The sequence below is a fragment of the Oncorhynchus gorbuscha genome, linkage group LG05 (assembly GCF_021184085.1).
Source record: "Oncorhynchus gorbuscha isolate QuinsamMale2020 ecotype Even-year linkage group LG05, OgorEven_v1.0, whole genome shotgun sequence".
Classification (NCBI taxonomy): Eukaryota; Metazoa; Chordata; class Actinopteri; order Salmoniformes; family Salmonidae; genus Oncorhynchus; species Oncorhynchus gorbuscha.
In genome coordinates, this window is record NC_060177.1 from 16,161,157 (window position 1) to 16,184,663 (window position 23,507).

The window sequence follows — 23,507 nt, forward strand, 5'->3', positions numbered from 1 at the left end:
GAGTGATGTTTGTATTGTAATAGTGTAGAGAGATGTTTGTATTGTAATAGTGTAGAGAGATGTTTGTATTGTAATAGTGTAGAGAGATGTTTGTATTGTAATAGTGTAGAGAGATGTTTGTATTGTAATAGTGTAGAGAGATGTTTGTATTGTAATAGTGTAGAGAGATGTTTGTATTGTAATAGTGTAGAGAGATGTTTGTATTGTAATAGTGTAGAGTGATGTTTGTATTGTAATAGTGTAGAGTGATGTTTGTATTATAATAGTGTAGAGTGATGTTTGTAATGTTATAGTGTAGAGAGATGTTTGTTTTGTAATAGTGTAGAGATGTTTGAATTGTAATAGTATAGTGTAGATAGATGTTTGAATTGTAATAGTATAGTGTAGAGAGATGTTTGTATTGTAATAGTGTAGAGAGATGTTTGTATTGTAATAGTGTAGAGTGTTTTGTATTGTAATAGTGTAGCGAGATGTTTGTATTGTAATAGTGTAGAGATGTTTGTATTGTAATAGTGTAGAGTGATGTTTGTATTGTAATAGTGTAGAGTGGTGTTTGTATTATAATAGTGTAGAGTGATGTTTGTAATGTTATAGTGTAGAGAGATGTTTGTTTTGTAATAGTGTAGATAGATGTTTGAATTGTAATAGTATAGTGTAGATAGATATTTGAATTGTAATAGTATAGTGTAGAGATATGTTTGTATTGTAATAGTGTAGAGAGATGTTTGTATTGTAATAGTGTAGAGTGATGTTTGTTTTGTAATAGTGTAGATGTTTGAATTGTAACAGTATAGTGTTGAGATATGTTTGTATTGTAATAGTGTAGAGAGATGTTTGTATTGTAATAGTGTAGAGAGGTGTTTGTTTTGTAATAGTGTAGATGTTTGAATTGTAATAGTATAGTGTAGAGAGATGTTTGTATTGTAATAGTGTAGAGAGATGTTTGTATTGTAATAGTGTAGAGAGATGTTTGTATTGTAATAGTGTAGAGAGATGTTTGTATTGTAATAGTGTAGATAGATGTTTGAATTGTAATAGTATAGTGTAGATAGATGTTTGAAATGTTATAGTATAGTGTAGAGAGATATTTGTATTGTCATGGTGTAGAGAGATGTTTGTATTGTAATAGTGTAGAGAGATGTTTGTTTTGTAATAGTGTAGATGTTTGAATTGTAATAGTATAGTCTTGAGATATGTTTGTATTGTAATAGTGTAGAGAGATGTTTATATTGTAATAGTGTAGAGTGATGTTTGTATTGTAATAAAGTAGAGTGATGTTTGTATTGTAATAGTGTAGCGAGATGTTTGTATTGTAATAGTGTAGAGAGATGTTTGTATTGTAATAGTGTAGAGATATGTTTGTATTGTAATAGTGTAGAGAGATGTTTGTATTGTAATAGTGTAGAGAGATGTTTGTATTGTAATAGTGTAGAGAGATGTTTGTTTTGTAATAGTATAGTGTAGATAGATGTTTGTATTGTAATAGTGTAGAGAGATGTTTGTATTGTAATAGTGTAGCGAGATGTTTGTATTGTAATAGTGTAGAGAGATGTTTGTATTGTAATAGTGTAGAGAGATGTTTGTATTGTAATAGTGTAGAGAGATGTTTGTATTGTAATAGTGTAGAGAGATGTTTGTATTGTAATAGTGTAGAGAGATGTTTGTATTGTAATAGTGTTGTTTGTATTGTAATAGTGTAGAGATGTTTGTATTGTAATAGTGTAGAGAGATGTTTGTATTGTAATAGTGTAGAGTGATGTTTGTATTGTAATAGTGTAGAGAGATGTTTGTATTGTAATAGTGTAGCGAGATGTTTGTATTGTAATAGTGTAGAGAGATGTTTGTATTGTAATAGTGTAGAGTGATGTTTGTATTGTAATAGTGTAGAGTGGTGTTTGTATTATAATAGTGTAGAGTGATGTTTGTAATGTTATAGTGTAGAGAGATGTTTGTTTTGTAATAGTGTAGATAGATGTTTGAATTGTAATAGTATAGTGTAGATAGATATTTGAATTGTAATAGTATAGTGTAGAGAGATATTTGTATTGTCATGGTGTAGAGAGATGTTTGTATTGTAATAGTGTAGAGTGATGTTTGTTTTGTAATAGTGTAGATGTTTGAATTGTAACAGTATAGTGTTGAGATATGTTTGTATTGTAATAGTGTAGAGAGATGTTTGTATTGTAATAGTGTAGAGAGGTGTTTGTATTGTAATAGTGTAGAGAGATGTTTGTATTGTAATAGTGTAGAGAGATGTTTGTATTGTAATAGTGTAGAGAGATGTTTGTATTGTAATAGTGTAGAGAGATGTTTGTATTGTAATAGTGTAGAGAGATGTTTTGTATTGTAATAGTGTAGAGTGATGTTTGTATTGTAATAGTGTAGAGTGATGTTTGTATTGTAATAGTGTAGCGAGATGTTTGTATTGTAATAGTGTAGAGAAATGTTTGTATTGTAATAGTGTAGAGATATGTTTGTATTGTAATAGTGTAGAGAGATGTTTGTATTGTAATAGTGTAGAGAGATGTTTGTATTGTAATAGTGTAGAGAGATGTTTGTATTGTAATAGTGTAGAGTGATGTTTGTATTGTAATAGTGTAGAGTGATGTTTGTATTATAATAGTGTAGAGTGATGTTTGTAATGTTATAGTGTAGAGAGATTTTGTTTTGTAATAGTGTAGATAGATGTTTGAATTGTAATAGTATAGTGTAGATAGATGTTTGAATTGTAATAGTATAGTGTAGAGAGATATTTGTATTGTCATGGTGTAGAGAGATGTTTGTATTGTAATAGTGTAGAGTGATGTTTGTATTGTAATAGTGTAGAGAGATGTTTGTTTTGTAATAGTATAGTGTAGATAGATGTTTGAATTGTAATAGTGTAGAGATATGTTTGTATTGTAATAGTGTAGAGATATGTTTGTATTGTAATAGTGTAGAGAGGTGTTTGTATTGTAATAGTGTAGAGAGGTGTTTGTATTGTAATAGTGTAGAGAAATGTTTGTATTGTAATAGTGTAGAGAGATGTTTGTATTGTAATAGTGTAGAGAGATGTTTGTATTGTAATAGTGTAGAGAGATGTTTGTATTGTAATAGTGTAGATAGATGTTTGAATTGTAATAGTATAGTGTAGATAGATGTTTGAATTGTTATAGTATAGTGTAGAGAGATATTTGTATTGTCATGGTGTAGAGAGATGTTTGTATTGTAATAGTGTAGAGAGGTGTTTGTATTGTAATAGTGTAGAGATGTTTGTATTGTAATAGTGTAGAGATATGTTTGTATTGTAATAGTGTAATGTTTGTATTGTAATAGTGTAGATAGATGTTTGTATTGTAATAGTGTAGAGATGTTTGTATTGTAATAGTGTAGAGTGATGTTTGTATTGTAATAGTGTAGAGTGATGTTTGTATTATAATAGTGTAGAGTGATGTTTGTAATGTAATAGTGTAGAGAGATTTTGTTTTGTAATAGTGTAGATAGATGTTTGAATTGTAATAGTATAGTGTAGATAGATGTTTGAATTGTAATAGTATAGTGTAGAGAGATATTTGTATTGTCATAGTGTAGAGAGATGTTTGTATTGTAATAGTGTAGAGTGATGTTTGTATTGTAATAGTGTAGAGATGTTTGTTTTGTAATAGTATAGTGTAGATAGATGTTTGAATTGTAATAGTGTAGAGATATGTTTGTATTGTAATAGTGTAGAGATATGTTTGTATTGTAATAGTGTAGAGAGATGTTTGTATTGTAATAGTGTAGAGAGGTGTTTGTATTGTAATAGTGTAGAGAGATGTTTGTATTGTAATAGTGTAGCGAGATGTTTGTATTGTAATAGTGTAGAGAGATGTTTGTATTGTAATAGTGTAGAGAGATGTTTGTATTGTAATAGTGTAGATAGATGTTTGAATTGTAATAGTATAGTGTAGATAGATGTTTGAATTGTTATAGTATAGTGTAGAGAGATATTTGTATTGTCATGGTGTAGAGAGATGTTTGTATTGTAATAGTGTAGAGAGGTGTTTGTATTGTAATAGTGTAGAGAGATGTTTGTATTGTAATAGTGTAGAGAGATGTTTGTATTGTAATAGTGTAGAGAGATGTTTGTATTGTAATAGTGTAGAGTGATGTTTGTATTGTAATAGTGTAGAGAGGTGTTTGTATTGTAATTGTGTAGAGAGATGTTTGAATTGTAATAGTGTAGAGAGATGTTTGAATTGTATTCGTGTAGAGAGATGTTTGTATTGTAATAGTGTAGAGAGATGTTTGTATTATAATAGTGTAGAGAGATGTTTGTATTGTAATAGTGTAGAGAGATGTTTGTATTGTAATAGTATAGTGTAGAGAGATGTTTGTATTGTAATAGTGTAGAGAGTTGTTTGTATTGTAATAGTGTAGAAAGATGTTTGAATTGTAATAGTGTAGAGAGATGTTTGAATTGTAATGGTGTAGAGAGATGTTTGAATAGTAATAGTGTAGAGAGGTGTTTGTAATCTAATAGTGTAGAAAGATGTTTGAATTGTAATAGTGTAGAGAGATGTTTGAATTGTAATAGTGTAGAGAGATGTTTGAATTGTAATATTGTAGAGAGATGTTTGTATCGTAATAGTATAGTGTAGAGAGATGTTTGTATTGTAATAGTGTGGAGAGACGTTTGTATTGTAATAGTGTAGAGAGATGTTTGTATTGTAATAGTGTAGAGAGATGTTTGTATTGTAATAGTGGAGAGAGATGTTACATTTACATTACATTTAAGTCATTTAGCAGACGCTCTTATCCAGACGACTTACAAATTGGTGCATTCACCTTATGACATCCAGTGGAACAGTCACTTTACAATAGTGCATCTAAATCTTAAAGGGGGGAGAAGGATTACTTATCCTATCCTAGATATTCCTTAAAGAGGTGGGGTTTCAGGTGTCTCCGGAAGGTGGTGATTGACTCCGCTGTCCTGGCGTCGTGAGGGAGTTTGTTCCACCATTGGGGGGCCAGAGCAGCGAACAGTTTTGACTGGGCTGAGCGGGAACTGTACTTCCTCAGTGGTAGGGAGGCGAGCAGGCCAGAGGTGGATGAACACAGTGCCCTTTTTTGGGTGTAGGGCTTGATCAGAGCCTGGAGGTACTGAGGTGCCGTTCCCCTCACAGCTCCGTAGGCAAGCACCATGGTCTTGTAGCGGATGCGAGCTTCAACTGGAAGCCAGTGGAGAGAGCGGAGGAGCGGGGTGACGTGAGAGAACTTGGGAAGGTTGAACACCAGACGGGCTGCGGCGTTCTGGATGAGTTGTAGGGGTTTAATGGCACAGGCAGGGAGCCCAGCCAACAGCGAGTTGCAGTAATCCAGACGGGAGATGACAAGTGCCTGGATTAGGACCTGCGCCGCTTCCTGTGTGAGGCAGGGTCGTACTCTGCGGATGTTGTAGAGCATGAACCTACAGGAACGGGCCACCGCCTTGATGTTAGTTGAGAACGACAGGGTGTTGTCCAGGATCACGCCAAGGTTCTTAGCGCTCTGGGAGGAGGACACAATGGAGTTGTCAACCGTGATGGCGAGATCATGGAACGGGCAGTCCTTCCCGGGAGGAAGAGCAGCTCCGTCTTGCCGAGGTTCAGCTTGAGGTGGTGATCCGTCATCCACACTGATATGTCTGCCAGACATGCAGAGATGCGATTCGCCACCTGGTCATCAGAAGGGGAAATGAGAAGATTAATTGTGTGTCGTCTGCATAGCAATGATAGGAGAGACCATGTGAGGTTATGACAGAGCCAAGTGACTTGGTGTATAGCGAGAATAGGAGAGGGCCTAGAACAGAGCCCTGGGGACACCAGTGGTGAGAGCGCGTGGTGAGGAGACAGATTCTCGCCACGCCACCTGGTAGGAGCGACCTGTCAGGTAGGACGCAATCCAAGCGTGGGCCGTGCCGGAGATGCCCAACTCGGAGAGGGTGGAGAGGAGGATCTGATGGTTCACAGTATCGAAGGCAGCCGATAGGTCTAGAAGGATGAGAGCAGAGGAGAGAGAGTTAGCTTTAGCAGTGCGGAGCGCCTCCGTGATACAGAGAAGAGCAGTCTCAGTTGAATGACTAGTCTTGAAACCTGACTGATTTGAATCAAGAAGGTCATTCAGAGAGAGATAGCGGGAGAGCTGGCCAAGGACGGCACGTTCAAGAGTTTTGGAGAGAAAAGAAAGAAGGGATACTGGTCTGTAGTTGTTGACATCGGAGGGATCGCGTGTAGGTTTTTTCAGAAGTGGTGCAACTCTCGCTCCCTTGAAGACGGAAGGGACGTAGCCAGCGGTCAGGGATGAGTTGATGAGCGAGGTGAGGTAAGGGAGAAGGTCTCCGGAAATGGTCTGGAGAAGAGAGGAGGGGATAGGGTCAAGCGGGCAGGTTGTTGGGCGGCCGGCCGTCACAAGACGCGAGATTTCATCTGGAGAGAGAGGGGAGAAAGAGGTCAGAGCACAGGGTAGGGCAGTGTGAGCAGAACCAGCGGTGTCGTTTGACTTAGCAAACGAGGATCGGATGTCGTCGACCTTCTTTTCAAAATGGTTGACGAAGTCATCTGCAGACAGGGAGGAGGGGGGAGGAGGGGGAGGAGGATTCAGGAGGGAGGAGAAGGTGGCAAAGAGCTTCCTAGGGTTAGAGGCGGATGCTTGGAATTTAGAGTGGTAGAAAGTGGCTTTAGCAGCAGAGACAGAGGAGGAAAATGTAGAGAGGAGGGAGTGAAGGGATGCCAGGTCCGCAGGGAGGCGAGTTTTCCTCCATTTCCGCTCAGCTGCCCGGAGCCCTGTTTGTTTTGTAATAGTGTGGAGTGATGTTTGTATGGTAATAGTGTAGAGAGATGTTTGTATTGTAATAGTGTAGAGAGATGTTTGTTTTGTAATAGTGTAGAGAGATGTTTGCATTGTAATAGTGTAGAGAGATGTTTGTATTGTAATATTGTAGAGAGATGTTTGTATTGTAATAGTGTAGAGAGATGTTTGAATTGTAATAGTGTAGAGAGATGTTTGTACTGTAATAGTATATTTCGGTTGGGTCATGACGATACATCAGCATACACTATGGCATGATGAGACTGCACCTCATACACTATGGCATGATGAGACTCCACCTCATACACTATGGCATAATGAGACTACACCGCACACACTATGGCATAATGAGACTACACCTCATACACTATGGCATGATGAGACTACACCTCATCCACAATGGCATGATGAGACTACACCTCATACACTATGGCATAATGAGACTTCACCTCATACACTATGGCACAATGAGACTACACCTCACACACTATGGTATGATGAGACTACACCTCACACACTATGGTATGATGAGACTACACCTCACACACTATAGTATGATGAGACTACAACTTACACACTATGGAATGATGAGACTATACCTCATACACTATGGCATGTATAGACTATACCTCATACACTATAGCATGATGAGACTACACCTCATGCAGTATAGCATGATGATACTATACCTCATACACTATAGCATGATGAGACTATGCCTCATACACTATGGCATAATGAGACTTCACCTCATACACTATGGCATGATGAGACTACACCTCATACACCATAGCATGATGAGACTACACCTCATACACCATAGCATGATAAGGCTATACCTCATACACTATAGCATGATGAGACTATACCTCATACACGATGGCATGATGAGACTACACTTCATACACCATTGCATGATGAGACTACACCTCATACACTATAGCATGATGAGACTACACCTCATACACTCTGGCATGATGAGACTACACCTCATACACTATGGCATGATGAGACTATAACTGATACACTATAGCATGATGAGACTATACCTCATACACTATAGCAGGATGAGACTATACCTCACACACTATGGCATGATGAGACTACACCTCACGCAGTATAGAATGATCAGACAGTTGGTCAGCAATAAGGACTCTCTGAAGCCTTGGCCAGTTTACTCGATAATGGCTCATATAAAAACACCAGATTAAATTGACTGACCCTCATATACTTAATTATTGTAACTACTTAACCAAATAACATTTTTCAGGATGCTGTGTGCCATCAATATTTCTTTAATCGCTGTTAGTTATTGCTCTACTTTGTTACTGCTGTGGATGCTTGGATGGCCGGTCTCCAGTGGTCATCTTAGCCCCGGGGCAGGGCGGCAGGCAGGGGGGATGCTAAATGGTTCCGCAAACAATTTGAATATGCCGTTTAATTCCTGTCATATAGATCTCCCTAGAAGGCCTGCTTGCTGATGCACTCATTTCTCTACTGAGTCTCTCTCTCTCTCTCTCTCTGTCACGGTTCATGAATCCACTGCCTCCCTCTCTCTTTCTCTTTCTCTCTCTCTCTCTCTCTCTCTCTCTCTCTCTCTCTCTCTCTCTCTCTCTCTCTCTCTCTCTCTCTCTCTCTCTCTTCTCTCTCTCGTGTTTGTGTGGGCGTGGTTCCCAATCTCGGCCTGATTGTCTGCGCCAGCTGGAACCACTTATCTTCCCTTTATATGTTCTGTAACCAGTGTTTCTTGTTGTCAGATCGTTGTTACTTCCCTGAGGTTGTGTTGTTACTTCCCTGAGGTTGTGTCATGTGTCAGTGCTCATCTCTCGCCGCCCTTGTGTGGATTATCTGCTGTGCTCCTTCCTTCCCATCCGGACACACTCCCCTGGATTTCTCAGCACGCTATCACCGGAAGATGCGCTCTAGTCCCAGGTCGGATTCCGTCTGAGTACAGTCTGTCTGTCCTGTTGCTGCTATAAATTGTAATCATTAAACCATCGTTGCTTGCATCTTGCATCCGCCTCTGTATTGTCACAGAACGATCTGACCAAACCATGGATGCAGCGAGTTCAACGAGTCTGACCGAATTAATTTCCCGCAGTATTACGAGAATGGATCAACAAGAGGAGAACATCTCCAGCACACGTCGGACAGTACAAGCCATTGCGATGCAGGTATCCCAGCTGACCCAACAATTACAACATCTGAGGGGTTCCGCTGCGCCACCTACATCGGCAGTTCAACCCGCCCCGCCAGAGCCGGATTCCCAGCTAGAGCCACGGCTACCGACACCAGAGGGTTATTCAGGTGATCCTGACTATTGCAGAGCTTTTCTTACGAGATGTTCCATGCATTTCTCGTTGAAGCCACGGACCTTCAACCGTGAACAGTCTAAGGTAGCATTCGTACTCACACTGCTATCAGGCAAAGCGGCTCTTTGGGGAACGGCGGTGTGGGCGAACCAGGACCCATGCTGCACCTCTTTCCAGACACTCTCCGAGGAGATGAGAAGGGTTTTCGATCGGGCCGTGGCGGGTAGAGAGGCGGCCAGACTACTCGCTGACATTCGCCAAGGAGACCGTTCCGTATCGGAATACTCCATCCAATTCCGCACTCTGGCCGCAGAGTGTCAGTGGAACGAGGAGGCGCAGTGGGACATGTTCCTGCATGGGCTGGAGGACCGGATCCAGAAGGAGATTTATGTTCTGGACCTTCCCAGGAGTTTAAATGGACTAGTGGAACTAGCCCTGACTGTCGACGCTCGTCTGAGTCGTATTGGCCGCCAAGCATGCCCTAACAGACCGTATAACGACACGGAGGGCTGGCATGCCAGCGGCGGGAACACGGCCAGTTCAGCCTCCGCTCACGAACCCATGCAGCTGGAGAGAGCTCGCCTCTCTCGGGAAGAGAGGGAGAGGCGGAGATCCCAAGGACTCTGTCTCTACTGTGGTAGAGCGGGCCATTTTATCCACTCCTGCCCGGTAAAAGATCAGGCCCGGTAGTAAGCATGAGGCTACTATCGGGTGGTGTCACCACAGAGAAGACCTCATCATCTACTCTCCTCCCGGTAAGACTAAGATGGGCCACCCACACGCACGACACGCAAGCCTTACTGGACTCAGGAGCAGAGGGTAATTTCATGGAAACCAAGCTCGCTCACAAACTCCAGATTCCTATCAACTCACTCACGCACAAGATATCCGTCAACGCTCTCAATGGTCAAGAACTCCCCAACATTTCTCACACCACTGAACCTATCACACTCATCACTTCTGGCAATCACACTGAGACACTATCATTTCTACTCATGGACTCACCCCTTGCACCATTAGTTCTCGGCCACCCTTGGCTCACCCAACACAACCCCAGAGTTGACTGGGTTCATAAATCTATATCCATGTGGAGTAACAAGTGTCTTGAGTCCTGTTTAGTGTCTGCTTGTTCGTCTGTGTCTGATTCTGTGTTTCTAGAGGAGGCGGTGGATTTGTCTAAAGTGCCCGTTGAATACCTTGACCTGAAGGAGGTGTTCAGTAAGTCCCGTGCTGCTTCTCTTCCTCCGCATCGTCCCTATGACTGTGCAATAGACTTATTGCCAGGTGAGTCTCCGCCTAAAGGCAAGTTATATTCACTCTCTGTTCCGGAGAGGGAGGCTATGGAGAGATACATCTCTGATTCTCTGGCATCTGGATTCATTCGTCCTTCCTCTTCTCCAGCGGGGGCGGGGTTCTTCTTTGTGGGGAAGAAGGACGGATCTCTGCGTCCTTGCATTGATTACCGTGGGTTGAATAACATCACAGTGAAGAATACCTATCCCTTACCGTTGATGTCCTCAGCCTTTGAAAGGTTACAGGGAGCATCCGTGTTCACTAAGTTGGATTTACGTAATGCATATCATTTGGTTCGCATAAGGGGGGGACGAATGGAAGACCGCGTTTAACACCCCCAGAGGGCACTTCGAATATTTGGTCATGCCTTTTGGGCTATCCAACTCCCCAGCGGTTTTCCAGGCACTCGTCAATGACGTGCTGAGAGATATGATTGATCAGTTCATATATGTTTACCTGGATGACATACTGATTTTTTCTTCTTCTCTCCAGGAACACGTTCAGCACGTCAGACGAGTGCTTCAGAGGTTGTTGGAGAATGGACTTTTTGTCAAGGCGGAGAAATGCATTTTTCATGCACAATCCGTTCCATTCCTAGGTTACATCGTCTCGACTGAAGGTATTCGCATGGATTCTGACAAGGTTAAGGCTGTGGTGGATTGGCCTAGCCCGGATTCCCGTAAGGCCCTACAGAGGTTTCTGGGATTCGCCAATTTCTACCGGCGTTTCGTTCGCAACTTTAATCAGATAGTCGCTCCTCTTACCGCCTTAACCTCCCCCAGAGTGACGTTCAGGTGGTCCGATACAGCCGAGGCTGCATTCGCCAAACTCAAGAGCCGCTTTGTTTCGGCTCCCATCCTCATAGCTCCCGATCCCTCGCGTCAGTTCGTGGTGGAGGTGGACGCTTCAGAGGTGGGGGTAGGTGCGGTACTTTCCCAACGTTCCTCTTCTGACGACAAGATGCACCCTTGCGCGTTCCTTTCCCATCGGTTATCACCTGCGGAACGCAACTACGACATTGGCAACAGAGAGTTGTTGGCAGTGAAGTTAGCACTGGAGGAGTGGCACCATTGGTTAGAGGGGTCGGGGGTACCTTTTATAGTTTGGACCGATCACAAGAATTTGGAATATATCAGAACCGCCAAGTGACTCAACTCCAGGCAGGCGCGGTGGGCACTCTTTTTCGGACGTTTTGACTTCTCTCTCTCGTATCGCCCGGGTTCCAAGAATGTCAAACCCGATTCCCTTTCTCGCATTTTTGACCATTCCGAACGCCCATCCACTCCCGAGTGCATCCTACCCGGGACCCTAGTGGTCTCCACACTCACATGGGAGGTTGAATCGAGGGTCAAAACGGCCTTAGAAGGGGTTACGCCTCCGCCCGGTTGCCCGCCTAATCGGTTGTTTGTGCCGGAGTGGTGTCGGTCCGATGTTATTCGGTGGGGGCATTGCTCCAACGTAGCGTGTCATCCAGGAGTCAGCCGCACTAGCTTTTTGGTTAAGCAACGCTTTTGGTGGCCACTGATGGCTCGTGACATTCACAGTTTCGTCTTGGCTTGCTCGGTTTGTGCCACTGGGAAGACTTCTAATCGACCCCCAGATGGGTTACTCCAACCGCTGCCGGTCCCTTCGAGACCCTGGTCCCACATCGCGCTAGATTTTGTTACCGGCCTTCCACCCTCCCAGGGCAAGACGGTTGTTTTGACCGTGGTGGACCGGTTCTCGAAGGTGGCTCGGTTTATTCCCTTGCCTAAATTACCATCTGCCAAGGAGACAGCGGTAACTGTCGTGGATCACGTCTTTCGCTTACATGGCCTGCTGATGGACGTAGTTTCTGACAGGGGGCCCCAATTTGTGTCCAAGTTTTGGCAAGAGTTTTGTAGGTTACTGGGAGCGAGTGTCAGCCTGTCTTCAGGGTTTCATCCCCAGAGCAACGGTCAAACGGAGAGGGCCAACCAAGATTTGGAGAGAGTGTTGCGATGTTTGGTTTCTAAGAATCCCTCTTCCTGGAGTCAACAACTCTCTATGGTTGAGTACGCTCACAATTCGTTGCCAGTGGCAGCCACGGGTCTCTCTCCGTTTGAGTGTAGTTTAGGTTACCAGCCACCTATCTTTCCCAGTACGGAGTCCAAGGTCACTGTTCCCCCCCGCTCACGCTTTCATCCAGAGGTGCCGTCACGCATGGAGCAGAGCCCGTGAGACTCTTCTCCGGGTGGGGGCGCGCACCAAGGCTAAGGCCGATCGCCACCGGTCGAAGCCTCCGGTATACGTCGTTGGCCAAAGAGTGTGGCTTTCTACTAAAACATTCCACTCCGATCCGTTTCGAACAAGCTTGCCCCCAAATTTATCGGCCCGTTCAGAGTCACCAGGATCATTAGTCCGGTGGCGGTCCGGCTCAAGCTTCCTCCGGCATATAGGAGAATTCATCCTACCTTTCATGTGTCTAAAATAAAACCTGTGTTTCAGGCACGCATTAACCCGCCGGTCCCAGTTCCCCCGCCGCCACGACTTGTTGATGGGGAACCCACCTTTTCTGTCAATCGTATTTTGGACTCTAGAAGGAGGGGACGCGGATTCCAGTACCTGGTGGACTGGGAGGGTTACGGCCCGGAGGAGAGAAGTTGGGTACCTGCTAGGGACATTCTGGATCACTCCCTTATCGATGATTTCAATCGACAGGTAAATTCGCCTGGGAACGCCAAGAGGCGTTCCTAGGGGGGTATTGTCACGGTTCATGAATCCACTGCCTCCCTCTCTCTTTCTCTTTCTCTCTCTCTCTCTCTCTCTCTCTCTCTCTCTCTCTCTCTCTCTCTCTCTCTCTCTCTCTCTCTCTCTCTCTCTCTCTCTCCGTGTTTGTGTGGGCGTGGTTCCCAATCTCGGCCTGATTGTCTGCGCCAGCTGGAACCACTTATCTTCCCTTTATATGTTCTGTAACCAGTGTTTCTTGTTGTCAGATCGTTGTTACTTCCCTGAGGTTGTGTTGTTACTTCCCTGAGGTTGTGTCGTGTGTCAGTGCTCATCTCTCGCCGCCCTTGTGTGGATTATCTGCTGTGCTCCTTCCTTCCCATCCGGACACACTCCCCTGGATTTATCAGCACGCTATCACCGGAAGATGCGCTCTAGTCCCAGGTCGGATTCCGTCTGAGTACAGTCTGTCTGTCCTGTTGCTGCTATAAATTGTAATCATTAAACCATCGTTGCTTGCATCTTGCATCCGCCTCTGTATTGTCACACTCTCTCTCTCTCTCTCTCTCTCTCTCTCTCTCTCTCTCTCTCTCTCTCTCTCTCTCTCTCTCTCTCTCTCTCTCTCTCTCTCTCTCTCTCTCTCTCTCTCTCTCATCTCTCCTCATTCCTCTCTCCTCTCTCCCTCTTTCTGTGTACAGCAGTATAGTGCTGAGTCTGACCCGCTGACTGCACCACGCCATACACAAGCCACTGGAATATATCTGTTTCTCTGTAGACCTGTAGACTCCAGATCAATAGTGACTCCTTCCTCAGAGTTTATGAACCACAGCCCACGTCTGTCTCCACTGTCCAGCCCCAAATCTCTGCTACACCCACTGTTCACTGCATTCACTGGCCAGCCCCGGATCTTTACTGCCCCGCCCCGGAGCTTCACTGCCCAGCCCCGGATCTTCACTGCCCAGCCCCGGATCTTCACTGCCCAGCCCCGGATCTTTACTGCCCAGCCCCGGAGTTTCACTGCCCAGCCCCGGAGATTCACTGCCCAGCCCCGGATCTTCACTGCCCAGCCCCAGATCTCTGCTACACCCACTGTTCACTGTCTCCACTGTCCATCCCCAAATCTCTGCTACACCCACTGTTCACTGCATTCACTGCCCAGCCCCATAGCTTCCCTGCCCAGCCCCGGATCTTCACTTGCCCAGCCCCGGATCTTCACTGCCCAGCCCCGGATCTTCACTGCCCAGCCCCGGATCTTCCCTGCCCAGCCCCGGATCTTCACTGCCCAGCCCCGGATCTTCACTGCCCAGCCCCGGAGCTTCACTGCCCAGCCCCGGATCTTCACTGCCCAGCCCCGGATCTTCCCTGCCCAGCCCCGGATCGTCACTGCCCAGCCCCGGATCTTCACTGCCCAGCCCCGGATCTTCACTGCCCAGCCCCGGATCTTCACTGCCCAGCCCCGGATCTTCACTGCCCAGCCCCGGATCTTCACTGCCCAGCCCCGGATCTTCAATGCCCAGCCCCGGATCTTCACTGCCCAGCCCCGGATCTTTACTGCCCAGCCCCGGAGCTTCACTGCCCAGCCCCAGAGCTTCACTGCCCAGCCCCGGAGCTTCACTGCCCAGCCCCGGAGCTTCACTGCCCAGCTCCAGAGTGTAGGAGTAGCCCCTGGAGCCCTGCTACACCCACAGTCCTCTGCCCAGCCCTGGACCTCTAGCCTGGCCACAAATCTGTTTGTGCTGCACAGCCAAACTCCTATTATGCCAAGCAGGATCTAGGATCCCACATGTTCCCACTGGGTCTAGTTTTTAGACAAATGCTGGTGAGACCTCTGACTGGTTGCAGTGTAGACACACTGGTATAGGCTAGGCCTCTGTCCCTCCCTGTGTTGAGCTTAAATGTAGCATGGAGAGATGGGGGTTAACCATTAACACGAAGAAAGACTGTCCTTTAGTTTACAGACAGACTGAAAAATGTGGAATGAACACAGAGCTCGCAGGCAGTCACAGTTGCCTAGTTCCCAAAATTAACATTTAAATTCTAAACCAATAATAACGCAGTGTGTTAGCTGATTGAACTCTAACAGCAAGGGGAAGGCGATACCTCCTGTTCGTTCTCTGTAAATGAAACAGCTCCTTCATCCCAACTCCCTCAGTCCATCTAAAAAGGCCACACATCTAACAATACCCAGGAATCACCCTCACTCTGCATGGAGAGGATGTTTCTCCCTCCACCCGGGTTCTACCAAAGACTGCGCTTTCTTTTAGAACAGGGAAATATTGTGTTTTCGGTGTAACATTATATTCTTGTCTTTATCTATTTGGGGATGTGTTTCGTTTAGTTTCGCTCCCAACTGCATTACCAATGGATCACATCAGCACTGCTTGGTTGTTGTTGGTTACAGGGCAGCTGTAGTGGTTGAACTAACTACATGATGTGTGTTTCCAATGCTTACTTCTCTGTGGGTAGTTTTATATGAATAGTCTTATGTCATTCCCACCTTTTTATTTACTTTTTAAGACAGGTGGTACTTCACTGATTAACAATTTATTATTTTAAATTTTAGGCAGCAGCAGCCACCCAATTGTCCTGTTTCTCTAGTGTATATGAGTCCATGTGTTTCACTTCATAGACAGCCCTCTGATATGCTTAGTGACAGGTGATCCCAGGCACTCACAATGGTTACAAATGAACACTCTGTGGCCGTTTTTTGGTGCAACTTGGCTCCTGAAAATAGGATTTGGAGCCAAACTGTGAGACCCTGCCAAGAACATGTCACAGTAGGCCTTTGCTACATGGCTCTCCTCTACTCCCTTTTACCAGAGAGCAGATTACCTATCTGGGAGGTGAGGGGAAGGAACACGGGGCAATTTCAAGAGAGAGTAGTGACTATTTCTATTGAGGCAGGGAGGTCTGAGAGGCTGTCTCTGCTTAGACTGATGCTATAGGTAAGGTGTGCTTATCCTGAGTGAGCGACTCCTCAGATGGCCTTCAGTAGATTGTTGAGAGTAGACTTGCCCCAGTGTGTTAAAGTCAAGAGGCTGATGTTTCACTTCTTCTCCATGATACTACATAGGCCAGGCCATCCATGGCACCAAACAGAGCAGAGACTCACACATGATACACAGGATGGCCAATTAAAGATAGGATATAATGCATGTACACACACACAGCTACACATATACACACTGGAACAGCCGGTACATGATAGAGATATAGTTCACTATACGATATTGTGTAGAATGTGGAGTGCTTCATTTAGGGTTGTGTTGTTTATCTAGTAGTGATGACATCACCACTCCCTCCACCACAGAGGTGGGCTGCTCCTTCCACTAATAAGACACTGCTGGGACCAGCCACCCCCTTAGGTTGTCAATGAGTCTGTCTTGATCTGAGGATTAAGTCGTTCCAATTACAGCCTGGAGCCTGGAGGTTTGTCAGGCATCGATGTGGACGCCCGTCCTGTCGATGCATATTCCAGGACCTTGTTGAGTGACAGGTGCCAGCCTGGGTTTTTATGCCAGAATACACTTACAGTACTGGATGTGCACGTGTGCGAGTGTGCGTGTATGCGTGCGTGTGTGTGTGTTTTTTTTTTTTGTGTGTGTGTGTGTGTGTGTGTGTGTGTGTGTGTGTGTGTGTGTGTGTGTGTGTGTGTGTGTGTGTGTGTGTGTGTGTGTGTGTGTGTGTGTGTGTGTGTGTGTGTGTGTGTGTGTGTGTGTGTGTGTGTGTGTGTGTGTGTGTGTGTGTGTGTGTGTGTGTGTGTGCCTGTGTGCTATCATGTATCCAAGACAAGTATGTAATAGTATGTTTACACATTCATTGTGTGTTCATGCTCATTGGATGTCTCTACTGCATTGTAGTTGATACCCTATCTGTCAGTCCATGTTGCATGGTCTAAACTAGCTGCCCATGTTCTAGTCTACAGTGTAGAATATATGCTATGACTCAGAGTGTAACAGGTTCACCAGCTCAGCCCATAACTTAAATCACCCTCTACTATCATTGCCTGGGAGGCCAGCAGGGACTTTACACCCACAGAGTGCTGTGACACATGTTAGATACTTAATATTCACCACCTGGTGTTATTTACATGCTATTAAATGTGAGATGGGAGCTGCTGGCTCGGCGCTGCAACTGAAACATTGTTACTTTGTACACACATCAGTATGAGGTGTAGAATAAGATATGTGTGTGTCAGGGAGAGACATTTCTGTATCTTGAAGGAGAGTTAATTAAGGCATTTGATTTTGTAACCATCTCACAAACTTCCAATAAGTTTTCCTCCATGTACAGTATTTGATAGCAACATGACTGGTATAGGCCTAGGTGGTGTAATGCTATCCGAGGGCGATGTTAGAAGCCTGTAATTAAATATGAATGATGTTCTGTTCACTGCCCGGACAGTTTGTTTGATTGAGTGTTGGCCTGGGAGGAAAAAGCTCATCAAATCAGTTTTGTTCGTGTCATTCTACACCCCTAACAACAGCCCCTGACAGACAGGGAATCTCGGTGTTCCCTTCTGTTTGAATGGGTGGACGGGAATGAAGGAATTACCTGTATTCAAAGTTAATGGATTTGAAATAACCCACGAGGCCTGGGATTTAATGAGAGCTGGATTAACGAAATGAAAAAACGGGGCCCACCCTCTGCGTCAGCCTGGCTCACATTGCCTGACAACGTTTTCAAATTACATGGTGCAGCAGATAATTCACTTATTCTGAGTAATTGGGTGCTGACCAGGGTTAATATGTTTGGTGTCATTAAATGGAAATGTTCTGTTGTAAGTGGAACTGTATGATACATGGAGCCGTTTCAATACATCTGCTCTGAGCTCTGTTAGAGTTCTCTCTCTCTCTCTCTGCTGCCGGCTAGCTAGCTTGTTTTATTTGAGGCAACTCAAGCATGAATTCTGCTGAGGCAAAAGATCGGGACAGTTATATTCAGGTCTGTTTGGTGCCCGGCTGAATGAAATGACCTTTAAGATAAAGCGAATCTCTTGAGCAAGTCAGGTGATGAAAGGAGAGACAGATGGATTGAAAGGAACTTTTTAAATACAGCCAGTGTCAGAGGGCTGGTAGCCATGGGTAGTTAAAAGACTGTTGGTCACTGTTAACCCCTCTCTGCCATCATCACAATGTTATAGAGGAGGAGCCGGTCCGTGTGGACACTCCTTATTTTGATACCAAGGGAGATTGACCAGCAGGGAATCACTTCTCTCAATCCCTCATGTTTTCTTTTTTTGTTTAAATATAAACTGTCAGAGCAAGGTCTTGATGATCCCTTGCTTACTTGCTAAATTATTTTGTGTGGAAAATCGAACTAACAGAGGTGAAGCAGGGTTTTCTGTTTTCTGGAGGCCAGTTAATTAACTTGCTCCTTCAACCTCCATTCAGATAGCAACGTCCTGTAATTAGTTCTTCCCATAAAGCAGAGCTATTTTCTTTGGATGGGTCAACTTGAATTCCTCCTAACTCTACTGGAAGAGAATGCCTTCATTGCCCTGCCTCCCTCCAAGTCGTGGCTTCAGGAGAGGCCTCATAACCTGCATTTTCTCACTGATACGCAGAAGCACTCTAAAACTTAACCAAATGTGAAAAAATAAGAACCATTAAAAGCCTGAAGAATGTGGTAATACAGTCAGTTCAGGGAACAACAAAACAAAAACTCTGGTTGGTTGGTTCGTTTCTGGTTGTCTGGTTGTTGTTGTTGTGCCAGTCTGGTATCTTTGGGCAGTGCCAACCCCAACTTTCCAACACACTGTTTCACTGCCACTAACAAAAGGCTGACTAACTTTCAGGGACTTTTTTAGAAGTTAATCATGTACCCTAGAGTGGCGCGACACAGAAACACTGGTGTTTCTAAACCTTCCCCTGCAGCTCTGCCCATAATTGGCTCTTCAACTGACTGCCTCTGCTTCCTGTCAGCGTTATATCTGTGTTCACACCAACACCGGCCCAACCGCCCAGCATGCGAAGACATTTGTTCCTCTGGGAACATGGCCGCTGGTTTGATCTCTGGACTGTGAAAGCAAAGTGGCCGGTGTCTAACAATGGGACTTATGTGCATGGGGAGGATTTTGGAGGCTGCGCTCACATGGGGAGGATTTTAGAGGCTGCACTCAAATGGGGAGGATTTTAGAAGCTACGCTCACATGGGGAGGATTTTAGAGGCTACACTCACATGGGGAGGATTTTAGAGGCTGCACTCACATGGGGAGGATTTTAGAGCCTACGCTCATGTAGGGAGGATTATAGAGGCTACGCTCGCATGGGGAGGATTTTAGAGCCTACGCTCATGTAGGGAGGATTATAGAGGCTACGCTCGCACGGGGAGGATTTTAGAGACTGCACTCACATGGGGAGGATTTTAGAGGCTGCACTCACATGGGGAGGATTTTAGAGCCTACGCTCATGTAGGGAGGATTATAGAGGCTACGCTCGCACGGGGAGGATTTTAGAGACTGCACTCACATGGGGAGGATTTTAGAGGCTGCACTCACATGGGGAGGATTGTAGAGGCTACGCTCGCATGGGGAGGATTTTAGAGGCTACGCTCGCATGGGGAGGATTTTAGAGACTGCACTCACATGGGGAGGATTTTAGAGGCTACGCTCGCATGGGGAGGATTTTAGAGGCTGCACTCACTGCCTTGAGTTAGAAGATGCATAGAAAATGTCCTTCCAGCCTCATATGATCTCAGTGTGGAGCTTATTACTTTGGCCATGTTACATTTTTATATTTCTGTTTTATTTATCAGATTTAGCATTTCAACGAAGGTTACTTTTAGGCAACAAAATTATATATACCATTTTGAAAAGCATATACTGTAATCTCAATTGCTTTATTCTAAATTGTGAGAAGGGTACATTAACTCAGCGGCATCTCTATTTGTTATGAAGTGGCCGGGGTGTTTGTTAATTTGGTGTAAAGGTATATATTTCTCAACAGTATGTCAGCCTAGCTTATTTTTCACCTGTAAAAGCACACCTTCAATTAAGTGTTTTCAAAGCATTATCAAACACCCCTCAGTGTTGGTAAATCTATGCTTGGAATTAATAATTACATACAATCTTTTGTTGTGAGTTTGGAAGAACAAGTACACGTTTTCATATAATGAGCAACTTATCATAATGAACAGATTGGTCGGTGTATGAGAGGGAGGGAAGCAGCGATGTAGAGCGGAAGAGAATGTGATTTTGATATCGACACATGCACAGGGAATCTGACATCAAAATTGGAAATGTACAGACGCTGTTGACACCTCTATGTGTGGAGAGAGGTTCTTCCTGTGCAGCTGTCAAACAACACCTCTGAGTCCCAGCCAACCAGCCAGCCAAGCAGGCAGCCAGCCAGCCAGCCAGCCAAGCAGGCAGCCAGCCAGCCAGCTAAGCAGGCAGGCAGGCAGGCAGCACCCATAGAACTCTACAGACCATATCATTATCAGCACCTCTGCCTTGCTAATAATATTAACGTGGAAATTAGACTTGCATGCAGTGGAATTTGTTTTGCTGGTTTTCATTAGAAGAAGTTGTGATGTTAGCTTGTTAGCTCATTTTCAGTGTGCGGGATGTCAAGACACCTATTCTTGGAAAACACAATTTGGCCTGCCAGCTTGGAGTAATGTAATGGAACAAATGCTAAGTACACGCTTTCGTTAAGTACAACCTTTGAAACATCAGTTTGAAACATCTGAATTTGTGGAATTTATTTTAATTTCTCTTGTTTCACTTACCGAAATAAAAAAATGCTCAGGCTTTAAAAAGCACATTATGAGATTGAAGTTTGACAGGTGATACATTTACCTTTTCTGATTGATGATGAATTTACCAATAGCAGGTCTAACAGCTTTGAACATCATATTGCGTGTTGATTGGTCTTTTGAAGCAGACCAAAAGTCTTCTGACAGATATCTAAGCCAGGTACACAGAGAGAATACTCATGTTGCAGCTGCCTCGCCACATGTTTGTAATGGACACCCTTTGTAATGCAGAACCCAACCAGCCCTCTTCACTGTACTGAACATTTCCTTTCAATATGACTGAAACCTTTCTCTGACTGTTCTCTCATTCATAGTGATGTTAGATTTGTTTGGTATTTTTTGTAAACCACACACTGATGAACATCCTGCCTCTAGAACATTTAATTATAACCCTTCTATTTGGTTCACTTGCTGTGCTCTCTTTTTAAAGCGATGTTTGTTTTTGGGCGTTCAAATATATTATTGGAACCATGTCGTTACTGCAATCAGGCATTTGTCATTTGAAATGACCATGTATTTAAATGTAGATTTTTTTTGTGGATTTAAAATTGATAATCGTTGTTACCGTTCATACTGCAGATGAACCTCAAAATTAATAAGCACTACATGGTTTTATGTAAATATATATTTTTTCGATCATAAATAGCAGTGGGCTGATGCTAAATATTGACCATGTGACTGCAGAGTGGGTTTCTGGGGACAGACTGTAGACTTTTGTTTTGTTCTGTCAGCATGTGGTTGTAACTGAACTGTAAACAATGTTATTATTTACTGCACTATGCTGCTGCTCAAAGCATTCGGCCAACCACCCAACTCTCCCCTCCCACCCACCTACCCAGTCACAAGAACAGAGGCTAAGCCAAATTGACGCTGCGTTATCTTAAAGGCAGTGAAAACAATGTCTTTTATGCAGCCGGGAGCAGCAGTATGACTGAGTCCCAGCTCTGGAGCCCCGAAAAAGGCTTCTTTATGAATGGCAGCAGAAAGTCTGTGAATGATAACGGTCATTAATGTGTCCATTGAGGGTCACCACATTCATGCCACATATCAAATCCCCTGTGAATGAGATCAGTTCCCTCCTGTCAGAGCCCATTACATCCGTCCCACAGCCTCAGAGCAGCCCCAGAGAGCAGCCACAGAGAGCAGCCTCAGAGAGCAGCCTCAGAGAGCAGCCCCAGAGAGCAGCCTCAGAGAGCAGCCCCAGAGAGCAGCCCCAGAGAGCAGCCCCAGAGAGCAGCCCCAGAGAGCAGCCTCAGAGAGCAGCCCCAGAGAGCAGCCCCAGAGAGCAGCCCCAGAGAGCAGCCCCAGTGAGTAGCCCCAGTGAGTAGCCCCAGAGAGCAGCCTCAGAGAGCAGCCCCAGAGAGCAGCCCCAGTGAGTATCCCCAGTGAGTAGCCAGCTGGCCAGCTGACAGGGGAGAAACCATAGCCACCTAGTCCAGCCTATAGGCCAGCCACAGCCTCACAGGCAGCCCAGACATTAGCATTAGAAAATGAGCAATCAGCTGGAATGAACAAGGGGAGAAGGGTGGGGGACATATCCAAACTTTGGTCATTATAGGCATACTGAGAATATTGTGCATGTGATGTAATGACATATCAACAACTAACAATACACTTGTGCACACACACATGCATATAATTTTGGGTCCTGTGTGGCTCAGTTGGTAGAGCATGGCACTTGCAATGCCACGGTTGTGGGTTTGATTCCCACAGGGTACCAGTACAAATGAAAATACGAGTTGGTATAATTCATCAATTTAATACATTTCATTTTCTATAAATATTAATGTACATGTTTAATATCACCTGTATAAATAGTAGTTGTCATTATTAAACGGAAAATATGCAGGGTAAGTAGGTAAGTATACTTTGTTTTCCAGGAAGGTTTATTTTCTAAGGAACTAAACTCTCCTTGAGACTGCATTGAAAATAGACTCCACTCCTGCTTGACTTGCATTCACATAGAAAATGGCATTGTACCTTTCTGTGACTTTGGAAAATAATTGAGTTAAAACACTCAATAAAACATTAATTAGTTTAGCCGTCTGGTGCAGATAACATAAAACCCTATGTAATTCATATTGATTAGAATATGCACATTGAATGTAACCTCCGAAGACAAGTTTCCTTTATTAAGTAGACACAAAGCTCAGGTCATTATTCGTACAAAAAGGATCACTTTAGATTTTATCATTCACATAAAAAGGTTTGATTGGATTTTTTTTTCTGAGGAAGCTTGGACAATCTATTTTAGTTTGATTGTATTACCTCTTAATTAGTTTGTATATTGAGTTGAACAGGCCTTATTGATCCTAGGTGCATTCATTTGCATTGCAAAATTTCCTCTTAATCCAATATAATCTCATCCTTTGCCAAACATGGCATAATGCCTTTTAGAGTCACTCTTGTTCTTTGTCTGGACATGCATTCTGCTAGTTTCAAACTGCCTGATTTTAGAAATGTGAAAGTGGGTAAGTAGGATAAATAGGGGCAGCAGGTAGCCTAGTGGTTAGAGCGTTGGACTCATTGAAAATAAGAATTTGTTCCTAACTGACTTGCCTAGTTTAATAAAACGTATAAAATGTTTCATTCCAAAATGCTATATACTGTATACATTTTTTTGCGAAATGTTATATATCTGCCTCACTCTCA

The 23,507-nt window shown here is 44.0% G+C and overlaps 1 protein-coding gene and 1 non-coding gene across 2 annotated transcripts; both read left to right on the forward strand.

The window, feature by feature from the left end:
- Positions 1-8,918: 8,918 nt before the first annotated feature.
- LOC124035419 (putative proline-rich protein 21) lies at positions 8,919-14,872 on the forward strand. The gene is made up of 3 exons (XM_046348868.1): positions 8,919-8,952; positions 10,278-10,337; positions 13,911-14,872. The coding sequence occupies exons 1-3, from the start codon at positions 8,919-8,921 to the stop codon at positions 14,870-14,872; spliced, it is 1,056 nt and encodes a 351-aa protein (XP_046204824.1).
- Positions 14,873-22,498: 7,626 nt separating this feature from the next.
- On the forward strand, positions 22,499-22,575 carry trnaa-ugc. The gene has a single exon. It is a non-coding gene; the product is annotated as a tRNA-Ala (tRNA).
- The last annotated feature ends 932 nt before the right edge of the window (positions 22,576-23,507 follow it).